Source organism: Brachyistius frenatus, unplaced genomic scaffold (genome assembly GCF_029030835.1).
Source record: "Brachyistius frenatus isolate BFR_SWC_R1_liver_20210118 unplaced genomic scaffold, ASM2903083v1 Contig_173, whole genome shotgun sequence".
Taxonomy (NCBI): domain Eukaryota; kingdom Metazoa; phylum Chordata; class Actinopteri; family Embiotocidae; genus Brachyistius; species Brachyistius frenatus.
The window spans coordinates 326,208-347,541 of record NW_027210772.1 but is presented as its reverse complement, the minus strand read 5'-3'; the positions used below and the strand labels follow the sequence as shown (position 1 = coordinate 347,541).

General features: G+C 42.6%; 1 protein-coding gene across 1 annotated transcript in view; it reads right to left on the bottom strand.

Moving 5' to 3' along the window:
* The window catches only part of LOC138632092 (BMP/retinoic acid-inducible neural-specific protein 3-like), a 47,338-nt gene extending 26,708 nt beyond the window's left edge, over positions 1–20,630 (bottom strand). The window contains exons 1-2 of the mRNA XM_069717382.1: positions 19,904–20,630; positions 4,898–5,307 (exon numbers count right to left, since the gene is read on the bottom strand). Of these exons, the coding sequence (XP_069573483.1) occupies positions 4,898–5,121 (224 nt within the window). The 5' untranslated portion in view covers positions 5,122–5,307; positions 19,904–20,630. The remainder of the gene's footprint in view (positions 1–4,897; positions 5,308–19,903) is intronic.
* Positions 20,631–21,334: the final 704 nt, after the last annotated feature.

Sequence of the window (21,334 nt, the reverse complement as noted above, 5' to 3'; positions counted from 1 at the left end):
GTGTCTTTTACTACTTCTAAAAAGACTAAAACACTTCAAAAAAAAAAAGAAAAGAAAAAAAGGTGTGTGGGGGGGGGGGTATTGAAGGTGAAAAACAACTATATTTATTGCCGTTGTCTCATCGGTCCTTTTACCGCCGGGGGTAACTTTCACAATCTGAAGGAAATTCAGAGGAGGAGATGAGACGCGCAGCGACGGTGAGAATGAAGCGGTGGGATGTCGAGAGGCGAGCGGAGGGAGTTTGCTCTGAAAACACTCACCTCAACCCTCTTCAGAGCACCTGCAGACTCCCCTGTGGTTCCTCCAAATCTGCTGTTGTTCATTGTACTTGAAGTGCCTCTTCTATCAAACAGCGAGCTGCTTTCGTTTGATCACCGGGCAGGTGCGTCACACCCGCTACCGATCCGTGGGATCAAATAATCGCAGATAATCGTCAGGATCCCGTCGTTTTAACCGGTCGTTCGCGGCTACGCGTTGCAGGAACGGTTGTCCAAACTTAGTTCAGCGTATATCTCGTTGGAGTCCACATTTCTGAACTTTTACAATCTGAAATCACTTTTCAATGACTTTCTAGAATTGTTCTATATATTTCATATCAAAGTGAATCTTTTTTTTTTTTTTTAAATATCAAATCCTGTGTGGTCTTGAAATGGCTGAACACAGAACAGCTATGGTCAGCTTGCTTGAGTAGATTCTTACAGTAACTTTTCATAGTGGGGAAAAGGTCCATAATACCACATAACTTTTTCATTTTTCAATTTAAAATTGTTAATTAATTGCAACCCAAAAGACAATACACTAACTGAATAACACAAGGACAACAAGAGCAGTCGCTACAGGTCAGTTACAAGTTGTGTTGGTGTGTAGCCTGTGTGTGTGTGTGTGTGTGTGTGTGTGTGTGTGTGTGTGTGTGTGTGTGTGTGTGTGTGTGTGTGTGTGTGTGTGTGTGTGTGTGTGTGTGTGTGTGTGTGTGTGTGTGTGTGTGTGCTTACCAAGCAATCAGTCTAAGTTCCAATTTCCTGTGTAGATCCAAATGCAGGTGTGAGTGTTTTTAAAATGTGATTGGTGGACAGGCAAAGAAAACAGAAGTAATATAACGAGATGGATGAGATCAAGTTTGTGAGAAATTAACGAGAGAAATAACTAATAACAAATCTTCTGAATTATTCATTTCCATTTTTTAACCATTTAATAACGAAACAACTGCCGCACCAGACGTGATTAATAATCAATTACTATAAGATGATGAAATGCAAATATGTACTCGTAGCTGGATGTTTTAATGAAAACAAAGCAGCATGTTTTCTTAAAACAGTTACATAACCAAAGCTGTTACATCACACGCTATGAAGTGTGTTTACTATCACTTCAGTTGCCTGCTAATAACTATATGCCGCTGATAATCACTGACCTTGAGCGGTAATTTACTCAAAGTGATTATCATTCTGGTCTGTACAGTAAATGCGCCTGGAGAATAGACACAACAAAGTGTTGTTTAATCTGCGGCGCTTCAGCCAGGTTCATGTTCGACACGCTTCGAATATTTATGTCCGACTAAAAGTCGTTCAAATCCACAAAGTGAGTGTGAAGGCGGCGCAGGCCGACCGGAGATCCGGCTCAGCAGAAGCGGCGCTCTGCAGTATAATGTTGTTTTACTTGTTATAGGTCCATTAAATGTGACCCATTTGGTGAAATCGGGTCTTTTTTGGTCGCTCCGGGCACCCGTACCGTAACACCACAGATAGTCGCGTTCTTAAAATCCGAGCGGCGGTTAGCTTGAATTAGTTTTAACACATGACACGGTGCTAAAATCTTAAAAATACATGACTCCATCAGCAGATATACAACAAGACAGAGCTAGCTGAGCAGTTTAGTGTTTCTATGTGCTGTAGTTATTCAGTTTGAGAAACAATCTCTAGAAAGCATTAAAGCTAGAAATCGTCTCTGTTGCTAGGGTCGTTGCTAAGGGTCGGCCTACGTCCTGGAGTAGTAAACTTTGCGTACATTACATAAGAGTCTCCTGACGTGACTGATTGTTTTTCAGTTCTAAGTCATACCCCATGTATTGCCATGACAACGGATATCGCACTTCATATAAATACATTTTTAATATGAATACATTTTGATTACATACGTTATTTAGTTGGTAACCTGTTGTATAATCGCGATATTACACAAGAGGGTGTGGCGTTATGGCATGTCGTATTGATTAATTAAACGCAGCACTGATACATATGTTATATAATCATTAGTATATATTATTCAGCAGTTCTGATAAAAGCACATCTGTTTAGGCTGCTTTGTTCCAAATGAAAAACAAACATCATTCTCCGGGGATGTGTTCACAGGTCAGACACGGTGGTGAAGAGTGGCAAGTACACCTCACTTTGCTTTTTACAAGCCAGAGATCACTGCCTGCGATGTAGAACACAAAGATCTTGATTTGGACCTCTAACATCCAGCAGGAGCACAGCGAGGACATTTGGATCCCGTTGAGAGAATATTTCAGTGATCCCGCTGTTTACTTTGTGTTTTTTTTTTTTAATAAAACAATCCATCTGAATTTTTTATGAGCCAGCTGCAGGTGCGAGCTCCCAAAAATCATCACCATGTATCACCCCAGCAGCAGCAGCACTGAAAGAAAGCCATTATTCGCCGAAAAGCAGAAAGGATCCCAGAGTCGTATCTCTCCAGTCGGCGTCGGCGGGTCTTTCCGAGTGGAACCGAACCCAACTGAATTCAATTTGGGAAGATTTGCAGGCTATTTACTTTTTTAGGTTAGTTTTTCCTTTTAATATCATCACTATTAATCAATGCCACATTGTGGTAATCTAGAGGCCCTCAAACACAACCTTGCAGCTGACAGAAGCCTCTCTGGGGATTCTGTGATAATGCAGAGTAATAAGTACTAAGAGCTCACTAATCACTTGGCCACATGATAAGACTATTAATCTCGCCACCCGTGCAGCTCGTCTCCGATGGACCACTGCCTTTTCCCAGAGAAGAGAAATATTAAAAAGCTCTAACACGGCGACCGATCACAAAAAGCCATAAAGCATCCTCGCGCCGATCCATAGATGTCAGGAACGCTGTCCGTCCGCTTTTTCCCAGAAGCTCGGACGACATCCTCCTCAACGACGACGGATATGATTCACGACACAATCTCCGCTACTTTGATCGCGTGCCGATACCTCAGACTGCTCTGCTGTCACGACAAATCATCTTTTTATTTGATTTTTTTACAGTGCTAATCAGCACATCTCATTTGACCACCTGATCAGGTGACTCCACCCGGGGGGAGGGGGGGTTTGGGAAAGCAGCGGAGGGTGATATATATGCAGCCAGCTGATAGCAACATGCTCGCATGTATTACATCATGACTCCGGCGAGGCGTGCCAGATACCTCCTGAACGCCGGCTGCGAGGAACCTTCTCCGCATGACAACGCAGGCCAAATAATGCAGTCTGCTTCTTAAGGAGCCATGAACGGGATTTTCCATAAAGCATATTGTTCGCCGTGTGCTCCAAAATCAGATATAGAGTCGGGCATGACATCATTTTGATGTTATAATAAGAGGGGAAAGCGTGGGGGGGGTGGAACTTCCTCGAATGCTACTTTTACAGTAATGTTCAGATAAAATATATATCAGGAAAATAAAATGTCCTTGCCCTCAATTTCAATCTGTTCCGTGTATAACTGACGTACGTTTGCAAGCTAATTTAAGGCGAGATGAAAGTTGACTTCTTTCCTTCCTCGTCTGTCATTCAATTCAACTTCACCTCATTTAAATTCAGTCCCATTTCATTACAAGCAAAGTTATTTCCACCACAGTGCTTTAATACGGGTCAGGGGAGGTTGATGAAATACTTGTTGCTACACGTCAAAAATAATAGTCATAATTGGTTTGTGGTGCCTAATGACAACATGCAGGGGGGGGGGCTCTCATTTTACATTCGACAACATATGGACAGACACAATGAAAGTAATGCCGGAGAACTTATAGTCGATGTGTATTGCTGTAATTGAGTCTGATTTCGGATGTATTGGAAGTCCACCGCCTTTTGGCAGCAGTGTTTGTGAACAATTAAATGTCGCAGCCGTGCAAAGAGCACTGAAAATAATGGTCTTGACTTTTTAGGAAAGAAATCCGCTGTTAATTAGAGGGTTTTTAGAGGTGAAGAGTCTGTAGCTCCGTACTCTTTGTAGCCTGAGGTTAAAGACAAAAGCACTGTGACTTTGTGAGTTACACAAGCCTATTGCAGCTATTGCTCACAGCTTTAGCGTCCCCTGTGATTATAGTCTGGAATCCCTGTTGGCATGTAGGTTTGCTTAGTCACTCTAAAAGGATGGACCGATCAGTGACCAGTGGGAGTGGCTTATTGTGCTTCCGTTGAAGTCGAGCATGTTTTGAAATAGTAGTCCCGATTATGACGGCAGTGGGAGAGCGAGATGAAGCGAAACAAAACGGTCGTAATGAATATGGAGGACTTAAAGGCAGAGCCAGAAAAATGCTGCTCAACTTTTGGAAAGGGTTGTTTTTCTACATCTTTGGAGGTGTTACGTCACATGGCAATCAATTGATTGGTTAAAGGCCGCTCCAATAGTTTCAATATTCAGCCATTAGGATGCAACGACTGGAAAGAATCCTTTATAACTAGGACCGTATTTATTCACCCAGTGAAGATGGCGTCTGGTAATAAAAGCTAAAAGTTCTACTAATTCTTACTACATAAACACCATTATTTACACACAGCCCCATCTGTCGAAGACCAACCACGGAGACTTCTCTGACGCAGCTATCAGGAGATCCATCATGCGTATAATAGAAATGGAGAAGTAAATTGGCAGCGGTAAATAAAGTCTTAAAGTGCCTCTTCCTCCTGCAGTCGCGACTCACCTGTATATCTTGTATCTGGTGGAGAAGCCTTGCCGGTTCTTGTCCACAAAGTCGATGTACTCCGGGGAGTGGTGGAAGGGCCCCTTATCGGACAGGAGCCAGTCCAGGGGTCCCCCGGGTTTGTCATTGGCGAGGCTGGCCGTCGCCGCCGCTGTCGCCGTCGCGCCGGACCGCAAACACACCCAGCAGTGAAGGCTGAGGCTGACGACGCCCCATAGAGCCATCAGAGATGGAGAGGGGGAGGGTGAGGAGGGACGAGGGTGGTGGAGGTGGAGGTGGCTGGGGGGAGGGGAGGGAAGGAGGGGAAGGGGGAGGGAGGGAGTTTCAGCAGCCGCAGACGCTCGTCATTATCTGGCTCCTCCACTGTAATGACCGGGGGACCTGCATCACCTCAACGCCCCCCCGAACACCTAGAGAGAAGACAAAAAAAAACAAAAAACACAAACAAACAGTTATGGATACAAACAAACACCCACATCCGGCACGGAAGCCAAGACAACCACGAAATACAGAAATAAACAAGCATGAACCTGTGTGCTTTTAACAGCTACGTGTGACAGGAAGATGCAGTTTAGTGTCGTTATACAGAAATTCTGGGACACAAATTGATTTTTTTTTTTAATTTTTATTATTTATCAAGGAAAAATGACAAAAATTGACTAATTGCAGCTCGTGAAGCGATGCTGCTTTTTCTCTGCATTTACACATTTGTTGGCTGAATTCCTTTTGGACAGTTAATTGAACAAAACACTTGAAAAGGTAATGTTATACTAAATAATTAAATCCAATAACCTCATAAAACCTGAAATAATCCCATCACAAAATGTAGATGCAGTGACAATTCTCAGGGAAAGGTTTATTTTTTGTTATACATATTTTACATTTATCGAGTTAGTGATGATGAAAAAGAATAAATGAAAGGTTGATCAATAAGAAAAGAAGAATCATTTGCCTTAGAGTCCGACTCCGCACTAATAATTGGTTTTTCTCGGGCTGGCGTGTGAGAAAAAAAAAAAAAAAAAAGCCATTAAATGAAAAAAATCGCAGCACTTTTAAGTAAAAGGCACCATAATGTGCAATGAATCCATCTTCCTTTGGAGAGAGAGAGAGAGAGAGAGAGAGGGAGAACCATTTAGCTCTTCTTTTCAAACACAGTATTTCATTTTTGTTGTGATTCATCGCATTCGTCTCTTCGGGTGAGTTGGGATTTTCACACATGAAGATGAGAACTCGGTTGAAAGTGTGTTTGAAAGGGGAAAAGCTTGGCGGCCTTGATTAGTAATATTGCACATTTGTGTCCCAGCCTGGCTTCGTGATTCGGGGGAAATATTCTGACATAAAAGTTTTCCACGGAAGAAGAAATGCTCCTTAACCGGAAGAAGTTACGTTTATAATTGTGAATTCCTCCATTTAACGAAACCATTTCAAATGTTTCCGGGGAACTCGCGCTCAGACACTCTTTCGCTGCTAAAATAAAAAGGTCTGGGTTGCTGTGATTTATCAGACTACCTGCTGTTCAGACTGTTGTCCAGAGCCCACATTACTCTCCATCACCATTACTAATCCTGTCAATCATCTCCCCGCCCCACAGTCAGTCAGTCTTTTGGTGTGTGTGCCGGGTTGTAGTGGTTTGAGTCCCATTGCAGTATTCTGATGACAATCTGTCAAGTTAACTCAGCCGTACGACCGTGAGTGGGTGTGCGGGTTTGAAAAATCACAGCTCTCAGACAAACACGGCCGACGGCACGGGAAGAACGCGCAGCAGCTGGAAGGTGGACGGAGGCGGAGCCAAAACAGGTTCACCGCGTTCCACCCGACACGGATGTATGTCCGTCCACGGAAAGAGGCCGACGCAGGGGGGGGGGGGGGGGGGGCAATTACTTGAAGTTCGGCAAGCGGGAGGACTTTGATTCTGTAGTTTTAATGAGCTAGCAATTTGGAAATGGATTTCAGTCTGACATCACCGTCATCGCTCCCCCAGTCTCAAGACAGTTGGAATCTCAATGTGTGTGTGTGTGTGTGTGTGTGTGTGTGTGTGTGTGTGTGTGTGTGTGTGTGTGTGTGTGTGTGTGTGTGTGTGTGTGTGTGTGCGCGCGTCCATACGTGTGCACATTAAACTATATGTATGTGTTAGTGAGCTGCTAATTAAAAGATAACAGAGTCCAAAGCTTTGTACATGCAGGTTGTTGTTTTTTTATCTTCATAACACCTTTCAGTCGTGTGACGTCTAGGTTTTGAGAAGACACGCATATTAACAAGATCTGTTTTCAAGTCCAAGTCGAGTTACAAGTCTTCGGTGTGTAAGTCATAATAAGAGGCTGCTCAGGTGTTTCGTAGAACGGTTGTTGTTGTTGTTTTTTTTTTGTTTGTTTTTTCCACAGCTGTCAAATGATTTTGATGGAACGTTGCCAAAATCTGAGAAGAGTCTCTAGTTTATTGACATGAGACTCAGCTGTTATGCTTTCAAGTCATGTGTGAAATCAGAGTCAAGTCGAAAGTCAAATTTCAGAGCAGTCGAGTGCAAGCCAAGTCTCCAGCCCTACGACTGGGAGCAGAACTTGTAGTTTATTAAAAACCTGTAAAAAAAAAATCTAACTAAAAAAGAGACACGCCGCTTTACTATTCTCACCAACATACACAGATGATTCAGTCTTAATAATGGAACGAAGCACATATTTAACATCAGATACAGTGATTGGAGTTGGGATTCATGCAACCCAAAAGAAAACCGAAACAGACACTGAAAAAAAGCTGTCCGGCTATTTTATGCTGCAATTTTACAAATGGAAAAGCTCGATTTAGATGAGGTAGTGAAAAGGTGTGTGTGTGTGTGTGTGTGTGTGTGTGTGTGTGTGTGTGTGTGTGTGTGTGTGTGTGTGTGTGTGTGTGTGTGTGTGTGTGTGTGTGTGTGTGTGTGTGTGTGTGTGTGTGTGGGGGGGTGGAGAGAGACGGCTGATGGAGACGGAGCGTTACGAGTGGGAGGTGAACTTCGCCCAGATGTGTTGTAAAAAAAAAAATACAAAAAAATAATGTTTAAAATAATCTTACCGGGAACAAAAGGGCAGAGACTTCAGGAGTCAGACTCAGATCGAAGTCTTTAACTCCCAAGTCTGCAGTTTGGATATTAATATACACGTATACTGCTCTTAAACTAACGCTCAACAAGAAGTATGCTGTAAGCATAAATTTGGTAAAATTCTGCACCGCATTGCTACGAAATGAAATAGGAACAGCGGCGACGTCACCCGGCACCGAAACGGAGCGAAATTCTCCTCAATTCTCTTCTCGCTTCCTTTGTTGGTGATGCAGTTAAACTGTGAGAGAGTCCTTTAGCAATGTCTGCTCTCATTCCAGCAGTGCTGAATAGTTTATTCGCGCTGAGACAGAGAGACCTCTGTCTTTCCCCACGTTTCTGTTATCTTCTGCCATGCTCTCTGTTTGAGCTCCAGCATTTTTACTTTTCTTCCTCTGTTGCTTTTCCTTCAGCAGCCGCATCGTGAGAGAGAGAGTTTTTTTTACGCTTTTGTGTGTGCGCGTGTCTTTTGTCGAAATCTGACACCAGAGTTGTGGGTTACTATCTGAAAGTAGCAGGTTTTTTTTGGGGGGGGAAGGGGAGAATAGCTTGCTGTGTGATAATGTATGACGATGTGTCTTCCGCTGAACTGAAATTGGCCCCAAAACAAGCCGCAAAATGCAGCTTTGTTAGCTCTTACCCTCCAGCCTCCGCTTTGGCTAAACATTATAGGTGAAACGCTGCCTTGCTTTACATGCTACATGTTGTGTATGAAGTGACCTCGCTCTGAGGGGAGCGTTGTGTCGCGTTAATATCAAAATAAAGCACAGAGGTCACATTAAAAGACTCTTTAATCCTATCATCCGAGAGGCAGCTGTCCAAAAAGCTGATGCGGGAGAACACTGGCCTCCCTCTGCTCTGCGGGCCTCACTTTTTTCTCTCTCTCTTTTTTTTTTTTTTTTTTTTTGTCTTCCCATCATGCTCCTCTTTCCATTTTCTTTTCTGTTGTCTCTCCTTCCTCAAACAACCCACTCTCACCCTCCTCTGCATCCTCTAATACCTCCAAATCCCACTTTTGAGTCACATCCTCAATATTTAACACACTTGCTGTGACAGTGCCGTCGGTAAACATTCATTGTTTTCAGATAGGTCTGTGCAGCCCTTATAATCACATTATCACCCAAACAGAGCCATCTGCTAAGCCTTTGTTGTCTTCTGCCTAGATGGTATCACATATATTCCCTTTTTTTTTTTTTTTACTTTATAAGGGCATTATGGCACATTTTCAACCTTATGCAAACACTGCTTTTGATCAAACAATGTTATAAAAAAAAAAAAAAAAGGTCCTCCTTGAGGCAGGAAGCTCTCATATAATCTAGAAACAGTAAATCAAATGTTGGGTGATACAACAAGAAGGAATTTTCATTTGAGGCAGTAGGCAAGCGCCGGGGCTTCCAGTGGATCCACTCAAATATGATTTTGCACAACGTGGGCCAGCAGTAGCCCACGGCTGTTTGGAGCCTCTGTATAAAATGAAAGCTCTGTTTGTTCCTGTGAGGTACTCTCAATGGAATTGTGACGACAGTGCAAATGATGAGGGGATAGATTTTCCCGCACATGAGTATAATGAAGATTCGAGTCCCCTGAATAGACAAACGCCAGCAATAATATCGGTAAAAGGCGAGACGTGACATTGTGCAGCAAATTCAGCCCTTTACCAGTTATTCATGTTTCTTTTAGCTATCAAGTGACTGTTTTTTTTTCTCGGATGTTTACCATAGACTGGATACAAAAGTGGACGTACCTCCATAGTCTAAAAAATGTGGCAGATTCAGAAGTGCCTTCAGCTGCGATACCACCGAGGGCCACTAGAGGTCGGCTCCAAAAAGCCTCCGGTTCCATAGACTCCCATTCAACTTCTGTCATGAAATTCAAACTCAATGACATTTCTCCACAAATTATTTCTGTTTTGCTAGCTAAAGTCACCCCTTCTTATTATTTGTCATGCTGTCCATCTGAAAATAAGCCTCAAAAAGCCTTGTTTTTGAGGGGGTGTCTTTTGATTGACAGGTCTGTGGTGCAGTCAGATTCCATACGTGTTTTTTTTCCAGGCTTTGATAACATCCGTTATGGGACCCTAAAGGTTTAGAATAGCTCTTTGGTGGAATTGACAGTCAACATGTGCCCCCATGCGCAATCACTTGAGCCTTGTCATATGACGCACGCTTGCTCTTCGATGTTTGACAAATGTCCAGCACATTTGCACAGGAAACATAATGTTCCTCCGAGCAGGCGAGAAAACAAAAAGATTGCAGTTTATCTTTGAAATGACACCGATGACAAGGTCCTGTTTATCTCTGCAAGGAAGAAATACCCATTTGGAAGTCTTTCTTTTTTTATTTTTTTGTTCTGCCAGTTCAATAGAGAGAGAGGAGAGGGTGTTAAACAAACAGCCATTCGAGTGAAGCACAGCCAACAGTGGATCAAACTCCCCAACATTTGTACGCCCACTGCCTGTCATAATGACAGGCTATATTCTATAAGCACCACTGAATATCAAATATTTTAGCTGTAAAAATACTTAACAAGTCGTCTGTGATGACTCCCATCATGTACGAGGTTTAATGTCTTGTCATTAGTTGATCTGAAGGGCGAGCAGATCAATGGCACAGCAAAGACTGATGTGAATCTCTCCTTTTTCCCCCTATCCATTTTAATTCATGATTAAAACACTACGTATAGATCTTTCCGATTCAAATCATTCTCAATAATAACCACAGATAAACTATTCATTCATGTTTCAACCGAGTGAGACTTAATAAGTTCTACAAAAGCTGTATGGATCCTTGTGACTACAAATCAACTTCAATCAGGTTTTCACTTTGTAAAAATACCTCAATTGTTTTTTTTGTCTGAGTGCAGCGCCATCTAATATCACATCAATTTTCCTATCTTTTTTAATTGGCAATGAGCAAAAGCTCAGGTAGTCATATTGTGATTCTGCTGAACAACTGATTGTGTTTAATGGCAATGTCTTTTGATATTCAGTATTAATATTTGGAAAGTTATTCTGTTGGATCATATCTGTGAGGCAGCTCCAGGCCAGTTAATGTTAGGAAATAATGAGTTAATATTGCAATTAACTATGTTGGTCAACTGAAACAATTAATGTTACAGAACAAAATGTTATTACGTAAAGGATTGTGTCTCTGGGGTGACAGGTGGGTGTATAATATATCACCGATGAAGATACCAAACTCCACACCCTTACTTTGCCATCGTAAAGCTTCAGGTCTTCCTCTGTCGACAATTAACAGTGGCACTGACTCTATAACGTGTTTTGCAGATTAATCCAGTATTAATTAACTACCCAGGGATTTATCTCATGTCTAAACAGCTCATGTTTAATCTGTTCAGTTTTCTTGTTAATGTCAGTGTTGACTGTAAGCTCCTAACAATTAATTATTTTGAGCTTTTGTTACTTCAAATTGTGGAGAGCCCAACAGAAATAGGTTCAGTTGAATGGTTTGTTAGAGTCAATCCAGGGCTACCCTAAAATCAACCAGTACTACAGCAAAATGTGAAATAGCCACGCTTTGGCCTCTCTATGTGTGACAGTTTCACGCTTTCCTGTAGTGGACAAAAATCAAACCCACAGCATGCATACAGCCATGTCATTTGCCTCCCGCATGGCAGTCTCTGATTCATGCCACCAGGCCACCCTTCCTTCCTGCTAATACCGCTGAAAAATGTCCTTTCTACTTGCTCACAAAACGTGAAACTGTCACGCCTAGAGAGGCCAAAGCGTGATTCTAAGGAATCTATTCATTATGAGCACCACTGATGGCAACATTAAGGTATGACGTGCAGAGTGTGGGCCCCCCGGAGTGTGTTCTCCGGCTATTTTGGCACACGTGTGTGAAAATGACAGCTCTCTTTGTTCGTCAGTGTTTCCTTTTGAATGAAGACGGAAGCGTTCACATAATAGAAAAACTACCGCGTCCTCAAATGATGCTGTTGGAATCATATAAATCAGCATCCTTTGGAAAAACATGAAAAAGTTTGCAAATAAGTCATTAAGTAAAATAAATGATTTCATAGAAGCTGTGATTGCTGATATTATTTTGACATTATTCAGAGCTTGCTTTGGAAGCATCTGATTGATCCAGTGACTTCTTGAGCTGAATTAACAAAATGGCCACTTTGAGTAAATATCTCGATTGATTTTCACTAAAGAGAACATCCTAAACCACTCATTTATTAACCTTTTTCTATCAATCTGCAACATTTGTAATGAATAAATGTATCTGTCTCTGCTAAATTTTGGAGCACGTCTTTCCGGGCTGTACCGCAACACCTCCAGTCACTTTGCGCAACCGCCAGAATTACATGTTTCCTCCAGAGATATAGGCCTGGCTACCCACTGCAGTGTTGGATCTTAACTCTCACCCCGTCTTTTGGAGGATACGGTAAGCTTGATAAGATGTGGGAACTCCCAAGCCTAATCTTTTTTGCGAATTTCAGCAGCCGTTTTCATTGGAGACCGGCGACAAAACCGAGCAGTCAGCCCCTTAACATCTGCTCGCTTATTGTGGGATGCCAGAGCTGTGACGGCCCCCTATACCTGAACTCTGTGTGTGTTTAAATGTGTGTGGTTTCATTCAAAGCGTGTCTATATCCGTGACCAGAACAGTAACATCAGATCATCTTTGTTGGCGCTGCAAATATGCAACTATGCAAATTGCAAGTAATTCTGTTTTTGTGATATCGCACACTTTGAACACATTTGAAGGAAAAACAATGGTAGGAAAAGAGGCGGAGGGGATGCACGCGCTTTTGCAGGGCATCCTTTGATTAAAACATTTCATTAGAATTTCTTCAACAGGATCCACTTTGTAACTTGTCTGCAAGCCAACCCTAAAACCATCCTCAAAGTAGGGAAACAGGAACTGATAAACTTTACATCTTCCCCTCAATGCTGACTAATGAGGTTTTTGGCCCTAATTAACCCAGCTATCTTCCCTCCTACAACTGTCAACAATACCTCTCATACCAGCGCCAGGGGTAAAACACAGCCTTTGTGAAATTATAATATGACTGCCAGTTGCACTCATCCGGCTGTCTTACAAACAAATACAAAGGATGAGCTCCCACGGTGTCCTGGGAAGACAACATCAAAGACAAAAAATGTCACTATGAAAGCGCTTACATGCTCAATGATGAACACACACATTTACAGATCTACAAACATGCATTTAGAAGCGTTAGACATGAGGACTCAAAGCAGTAATACGTGAACAGTAATGCCAGGCTGCTATGAGATCAAATTTAAGTATTCAGTGTTTGTGTGAGGGTGTTTTATTGCTTTTGTCGTGTAGGTGTACTTCTGAAGAATTTTAAGTTTACTTTTGAGACTTCTAGAGATGTTGTTGATGAGAATCAGTGATGGATCGTTCTCCAAAATAAACCTTCCCTTCAGTCACCTAAGAAATACCCAGAAATGCTATGACTGTAACCAATTATTACCATGCAGATATCTTCAGGGTGACACGTAAAGTTTGGGGGTTATTGGAGAATTTGCATCAAAATTACAGCAAATTTCCATTTCATGGCAAAACGCTCAAAATGACAATCACGCCACGAGCACACTGTTTGACAAAAACTAATTATTTTAATGATTGTTCATCCCAAAGCTCATAAGATGATACACACCAAATTTCAAGTCAATCTGATAAATTCTGTAGAAATTCGTTCAAAGTACAACACGTGAAAATTGCACCAAAAAAAAAAAAAAATCGCCACTAAATTCCAAATGGCCAACTTCCTGCTGAGTTCAGGTCATGGTGCCAAGAGACTTTTTTTTTTTTATATATAAATCTTGGTGTGATATACAGTACATCTTGGTATTTGGTACTTGTAGTTGAAAGTAGCTACAGGAGCTGCAGTTTAGGGGGCACTGGGAGCCATTTTGCAATGCCCATGCCTGAAACCTATAGAATCTGTCAAATTTCACAGCGACTCAAGCTTGTGCCAAGTTTCCTGAGTCTTTGAGTACATTTAAGCCCTCAAAAATTGACTTCTGCATTTGAAAAATTATAAGAACTCCTTGCATTAAAATAGGGCCTTTGCACCATTTGGTGCCTCAATCAGTGGACACAACAAACCCCAAATCATGTTCTTCATATCTAAAATATATATATGTATATATTTGCTCTCATCGCTGTGAAGTTCAACGTAAACTATGATGCTTTGCATTTTGGCTGCAATATTCTTTATCTCTTATAATCCTCTTTGTATGTAAATGCATTATAGCAGAGTCATACGGAAATAAATGTATTTACATTTCTTATTTATGGGCTGCTGCCACAATCATTTGCACTGCTGTACAGTATATGGAGATTTTTTTTTTTAATAGGAACACAGGATTAACTGTAACTTCCGTGACCGTTGTGTTTGTTGAAACTTGGACAAACATTGAGGAAGTCGAGCCAATGTCATGACATTTAGCTGTCATTGCAGTTAAATGCGTAAAAAGGAAAATCATACATTTAAATGCACATATTTTTACCATATATCAATACATATCACTGTGTATCAAATTACTGAGGTCTTAACATTTTCCTACTAGTACAAAATGGGTTGGCATGCTAGTTGGAAATGGTATTTTGTGCATATTCTGAATGAGCAATCCATCAGCAATTATGTTGCCTGTGTTTGCCAAAATGTCATTCACAAACAAGGAAAAATACATTCTGTCCTACAAATGTCAACATACATGCTTTGGATCGATTAGACTCCAAATAGGACACAAAGCACGTTGGATCTGTTTACAAATGATTCTTATAACACATAGATCCAAATACACTTATTTGGGATTTGCGAGCGGTACTACCGAGTTAAAACACCATCCACCTCAATCACTGTGTTCGTTGTACTTAACCATGTTTACACCGCTGAGATGCAAAACAGAAGTTATGCAGGTACATTTTTGAAACATATCCTTAGTTCCATATCATGTCAGATAGAAATTCACATCAAATTAGTAAAAGTCATTCAGTATCAAGCTGATCAAACAATGCTAAATATGTTTTTTTGTTATATCTGTCAAAGAGGGGCGGCGGTATCTAGGTCCTGTAACAGAACATTCGGTTTTATTATGTGCTAAAGATGTGTTTTCTCAGTATGGTGGCAAATGTTGGACAGAAAATTCAGTCAAAACAAAACAAAAAAAGTCGTTTCTCTCCGTATGAGACGAAAGCAGCCGATTGACGGCGGAGTCAGACAGCAGATAAACCAATAAAACCAGCCAGTGTTATTGCCACAAATTCACTGTGGGACTTCGCAGTGACACAGTGTGTAGTTCTATTTAAGGAGCAATGAGCATGTGCCACACGAGAATATGTCTTTGCGACAAAAAAAAAAAAAAAAAAAAAAAAAAAAAATCCAATTTAATCTTTCTATGGCTATTTACAAAATCAAACAGTGGCTTATTAAAGCCGGAGAAACTCGACAGCACATATTTCCGAGGCCAACGTGGAAACAGATCGGTCCAACAAAAAAGAAAAATCCTTCCTCGCACAAAAGTGGGATGGAAATTTGGCTGGAGGAGGCAATAAACTGATAACAAAACCAGCAACCACCCCACCCCCTTTCATTTAATACACTGACAATTCATTATGAAAGATGGATAGCTATGAGCCCAGTCACCTCACACACTGACATCAAAATTTCATGTCATTATGCAAACAGAGTTGCCTCTCACACCTTTGAGTTCCTCCAAAGCAATTCCAAGCAAACCTCGACATTCTTTTGAGTGGTGAGTATCAATATCATAATGTTGGTACGGGCAGAAAGTGTGCGTGTGCGTGTGCGTGTGTGTGCGTGTGTGTGTGGTCGTCAAAAGGTATCCACAATGGGTGTTGTCCTTGGTGGCCGTGGCAGCGACATGAGATGAATTGTTTACCCTGCCGGTGGTCTCTACGTGTGCACGTGTTGTCTGTAAGGTTTAAGCAAGTTAAGTGCGCGAGTTTTAATCTGCGCCCGTGTACTGTAAATCATCTTAGAGCTGCTGTACATAAAGGCTCAAGTCAAAAGCAAACAGGGGGAAAAGTCACCTTAATGATTGCTACTCAGACTGTAAACTTCTCACTCGCACAGGTTTATATGGCTGCATATCACCGAGTGGCTGGGAAAATGCGGCGAGTGAAGCTTCTATAAATCACAGTAAAACATAAATAGACCTCTTCGACTGGTGGCCTTGTGCAAACAGGGACAAAGGTTCCTCTTAAATTAAAAGGACCCATTCCTTTTTCACTATTCTCTCCCTTTTAAAAAAATAAATAAAATAAAAATCTGTTTTTGTCTTTGACTGCTGCACCAGCTAATTGGATACCCGCATATGGAATGAATATATAATCTTCTACAATTCTTACTTCCTTTGCTTCCACTATAGAAGACTTGGGCTGGATAAAGACTAAAAATACAACCTCACAAGTTCCTCCCGAATGCAACTTTAACTATAATAGTGTCATCATTATTAGGGATGACTCATTTGAGGTGCATTTATAAGTTTAGTCATTTTTGTCAGTGTGTAGTTATGGTCATGACTACGATCTGTGACACCTGCCTGTCTTGATGAGGCAAGTTATTTACAATAAGGGTACATTAATTCAAATGGACAACCTTAATAAACGATTCTAGACCAAGCGGCAACCAGCAGTGACGTCACCCGTTGGTTTGTGAACGGCCGTTTTGAAACCTCGAGTTCGGCGCCATCTTGCTAGTTTCCAGGGGTTTGAACCTGGAGGTGACCATATTTGGACGTGCTGGAGGAGAGCGGGGGGGGGGCGAGCGGTGGATCTGACTCGATTTGGAAACCCAACAATACTACATCCCGCCCACCATAGCCATAACCTGACTGCACCACAGGCCTGTCAATCAAACACGGCTTTTTGAAGTTTATTTTTCATTCATGAGGGATTATTTTCAGATGGACCGCTGGAAAACTAATAAGAAGGAGCGACTTTAGCTAACAAAACCGAGATAGATCGTGGAGGATTTTTATTTTTTTTAACTAGATGAGTGGGAGTCTATGGAGCAGGGGGCTTTTTGGAGCCAACCTCTAGTGGCAATCGGTGGTATTGCAGCTTCAGGCGCTTCCGCATCGGCCTCATTTTCAGACGCGGAAGCTGCGAACACTTTTATAAACAGTCTGTGCTTTAGACGCAATCGTGAAGTACTTTTTGTTAACTGGTAGTTAATGCTTCTGACTGCACTTAATAATGCCAAAAGCACCCTTAACAGCACAGTTAACACAAACAACATTAAGGAATGACTAATTAACCTTTAGCTAACTGTTCATTAACTGTTAAACGCTTGCGGCCTTAACAAGTGTGAAATAATGTGCCATTATTGTAAAGTGTTAGCGAGTTGGGTCACATGACGTTAAAGTGAGCGCATTGCTTTTTCTTTTATATGACTGACTGTAAGTTGGCTGTAAGAGGAGTCTCGTGTCTGTCCGATGTGAGCTCCAACAGAATATGCTCATACTCAACATTCAATTACCATTTGCCTCAGAGAGATTTTGGCTTAATGCCCCAGCCGGTCTTAATCTGAGAGATTCTATTTTAAGGCCCAAGTCAGTCTCAAATCCCTCAATGAGACAGGTTTTTGTTTGTTGTTTTTGTTGTTCCTCTTTTCATGATGTTCTCCTGTCTTGCTTTTACTCTCACCCCCACCCCCCCTCTCCCCTCCCATCTTCCCGCTACAGCTGCTCATTTCCATCATCTTAAATTAAAGTAAAAACTCCTCGGTTTGCTCATTATCATAAAACAATGGGGCTGTGTGGGGGTATTGAGCCGATCCTGGCCGAACCCGACCCCCCAAGACACCACCTCAAACCTGCACAGCCCGTCTTTCTCTTCTTCCCATTTCTTCCTTCCTTCCTTTATTTCCCCTTATCTTCTCATTTCAGACTTCTTCCAACTTCCACTCCAGAGCAAATATCAATTATGGTCAAATATACTGCAGTGGTTTTTCTAACTGCAAGGGCTCTTATTCGTGTATTTGAACACTTGTTAGCGTTCTAGCCCCCCACCCCCTCCACCCTCCCTCTCCCCAAAGCCGTCCGTCCATCCATCCATCCGTCCGTCCGTCCATCCATCCATCCATCCATCCATCCATCCATCCATCCATCCATCCATCCATCTATCCCAAATAAGCAATAGAGAACCATTTCGCACTGCACTAACTGCATTTTCTCCACAGAGTCTTTTCAATTCCCTTTTGATGTGCTTACACTGGCTGTGGGAGGAAGATGGCAGAATTCCTTTTTCCCTTTCCTCTCCTCAGCCATCACACCTACGACTGACGCCGGATCCGGCCCCATAAGCCACCTAACACTAAAACTGTAAGAACAAAGGGGGTGAAGGGAGGGTTGGGGGGGCTCTCAGGCATGTAATTCCTTCTGTTTGGCATCCGTCTGGAAGCATAACGCAGGTTCACAGTTGCCCTGTAAAAAAAAAAAAAAGTATTTTTCAAGCTCGATTTGTCTCCTCTTAAGTGAACTTGTGTGTCCGTCACAATCACGGCTGGTCGTGTCATCAACAACCGGACAAACAGGCAACACAGACAGAACAATTAGACACACATATAAACACACAGTGGACATCTTAGTAGTGAAAACATGTTGAGCTCTTGACTTCTTTCTTTTTCATTGGTCTTTTTTCTTCTTCTGGTGCTGCAGGTGACCGACACAAGGAGAGAAATCTCTCTTTTCATGGGAGGAGACAGTGTGCCTTTCAGGCCTGGACACGGTCGGGTTCACCAGTCTCCCAGGATAGATGAGGACACTGCTGAACAGTGGCCCTGTTGTGGCCCTATAAACACTCGGGAGGCTTTGGCATTTCTCTCCTACAACACAGGCAACAGTGGCAATGAGAATTACAGCTGTGATTCACTGCTTGTTCTACCGCAAAAGCTCCGCCATACAAGACAACCTTCTGACGACAGTTCTTCGGTCTCCAGAATCCGGTTTTAAGATAAAGTTAAATTCAAATGACTGCAAATAACACCTTTGCCAGCCTGCCCTTGGGCCAGCATGATTGCATTTAAAATGTTATTTGTTTGCTTCAAGGGCATTTGGCTCATTATCACAGCCTCCACTGACGATCCCATACGGCTGCCCTGACTCATGTGCCTTCTTTGAGGGTGACGCTTGAGGGTGAAATGTATAATTATGAAATCAGTGGGACTTTTTTCTGTCTTTTTTTTTTTCTTTCCCCTCCTCTCCAGGCTGAGAGAGAGCAAGCTGGATTTTTTTTTTTTTTTTCTCCTTCTTTTTCTATTCTGCCTCACTGGTGCTTGGCAAACCGCGCTCGGTGCACACATCAGTGTTTGAGATCTGATCCTCTGCAGGCGAGAATGCCAATACACCCTAAGGAATATAGATTAGAGATGTTTGTTGGGAAGGCAAATAAAGGGTGGCGGAGTGGGTGAGGTGGGAGTCTCCCTCAGAGAGAGAGAGAGAGAGGGAGAGGGAGAGAGGGAGAGGGAGAGGGGAGGAGATGAGTCTGATTGTGCTCATGTATACTGACAGGCATGAAAAGCAATATTGTGTATCCTTTTCCTGAAAGCTCGGATACAGTAGTTTGTGGAGGTGAGACTGTATACATGTTCATGCATATATATGTGTGTGTGTGTGTGTGTGTGTGTGTGTGTGTGTGTGTGTGTGTGTGTGTGTGTGTGTGTGTGTGTGTGTGTGTGTGTGTTTCTGGGAGAGTTTCTGCTTGCATTGTGGTTAAGCATCAGCCAGCATTTCACAGATGTCACAGCACAGCAGATTTTAAAGTGCTACTCAGGTCAAATGACACTCCGCTGCTATGTAGTTATTCTTCAGGCATAAACAAGCAGGAAGCATCCACAGGTAGGTTGTTTACATCACTAGGATATCGACTCCACAGTCACACAAGAAAGCAGAATGAAAAGGGACTCACCAGGGTTTGGAACAGCTGATCAACTTTAACTCAGTATTTCCCATCCTCGTGCTGAATCTCGGTGCCTCTTAAGTGTCGAAACCGTGAGAGAAACTCATTTCACAGTTTGTCAGGGTTCAATTGCAACTCCGCCAAAAAAAAAAAACAACAACGAGGCACTCCGACAAAAAAAAAAGAAGAAGAAAGAAAACACTCGTTCACGCTCAGGGATCCGAGAAGAGGTACAGAGTGGTGAAGGGAAGGAAGGCTGCTCCGGACAAATCCGATGCACGCTTTCTACACACCAGTGGCAAAAACTTTGAGGAAGCAGTCGGGGGTGCGCTTGGGGTGACAGTCGGCTTATCCCACAGCAATTCAACGTTTCCTAGAAGCAGAGGCTTTGACCTTTTCTGGGGATAATGACTTTACAAAATGAAATCATCCAGCAGGAGATGTAGTCAAGAGGAGAGACGAATAGGAGGAAGGAGGAGGAGAGAGAGGAGGAGGAGGAGGAGGAGGAGAGAGAGAGAGACTCTCAAGGAGCGCAAAGGAACTGACGATTAGATGTAATAAAAAAAAAAAAAAAAAAAAAGACGCCTTAGCGCAGTTATTTCAGGCAGAAAAACCGGCGGCGTCCAGCGTCGGACAGATGCGACGGAATGCGGCTGTACCGGGGACGTGGACATCCACCCCCGTGAAAAGATTTGTTAAATATCCCGTTGCGAATTCCGCCCCGGCGCCGTTTTTTTTTTTGCCTACTTGACCCGCCTACTCCGCATCGCTGTGTTGGAGCAGCGCAGGATTCCAGATCCTGTAGAAAAAGCTGTATGTAGGCGCCTCAGCAGGAACAGCAGGCATGGGGCGCCTCAGCTCGCCCCGGTGCCCCTCTCTCACTTAGTCACATGTTTAAGACACAAGAAGCCCTCTGTAATAGCTGCCCAAACGGGAGGGTACGACTGAGGTAGGCGACGTGGCGGGAATCATAACTCGCGTTTTGCAGGCGTCTCACTTTAAAATGAAAAAGCAGTGGTGGCGTAATAAGCGAAACGACAGTCTGGTCATTAACTTTATGTCCTAATAGAGTTCTTTTTAATGCAGCAGTTATTTATAAAGACATGAGCAGGGGGAAGTAATTGAATACCTCCCATAACTGCTTGGCTGGGCCACTCCAAAAATACAACAACAACAAAAAAAAGGCTCCTCCAGAGAGGACGTCAACATTTAAGTCCTTATCTGTTTGAGCTGTCACATTAGTTAGAGGAGAAGGAGAAGGTGTTGAGCATAATGCCTTATCCTCTTGGTGTCGTGGAACATGCCTATGCATGAACCGTGAGTCATTAAAGCAGCACTGCAAGACAAAAAAACCAAAAAAAAGCCAGCTCTGCGAAAGTCACCGTGCAAAGCAGAGCTCTATCTCTATGGCCACTGAGTGAATGAATAGATGCTGGCATT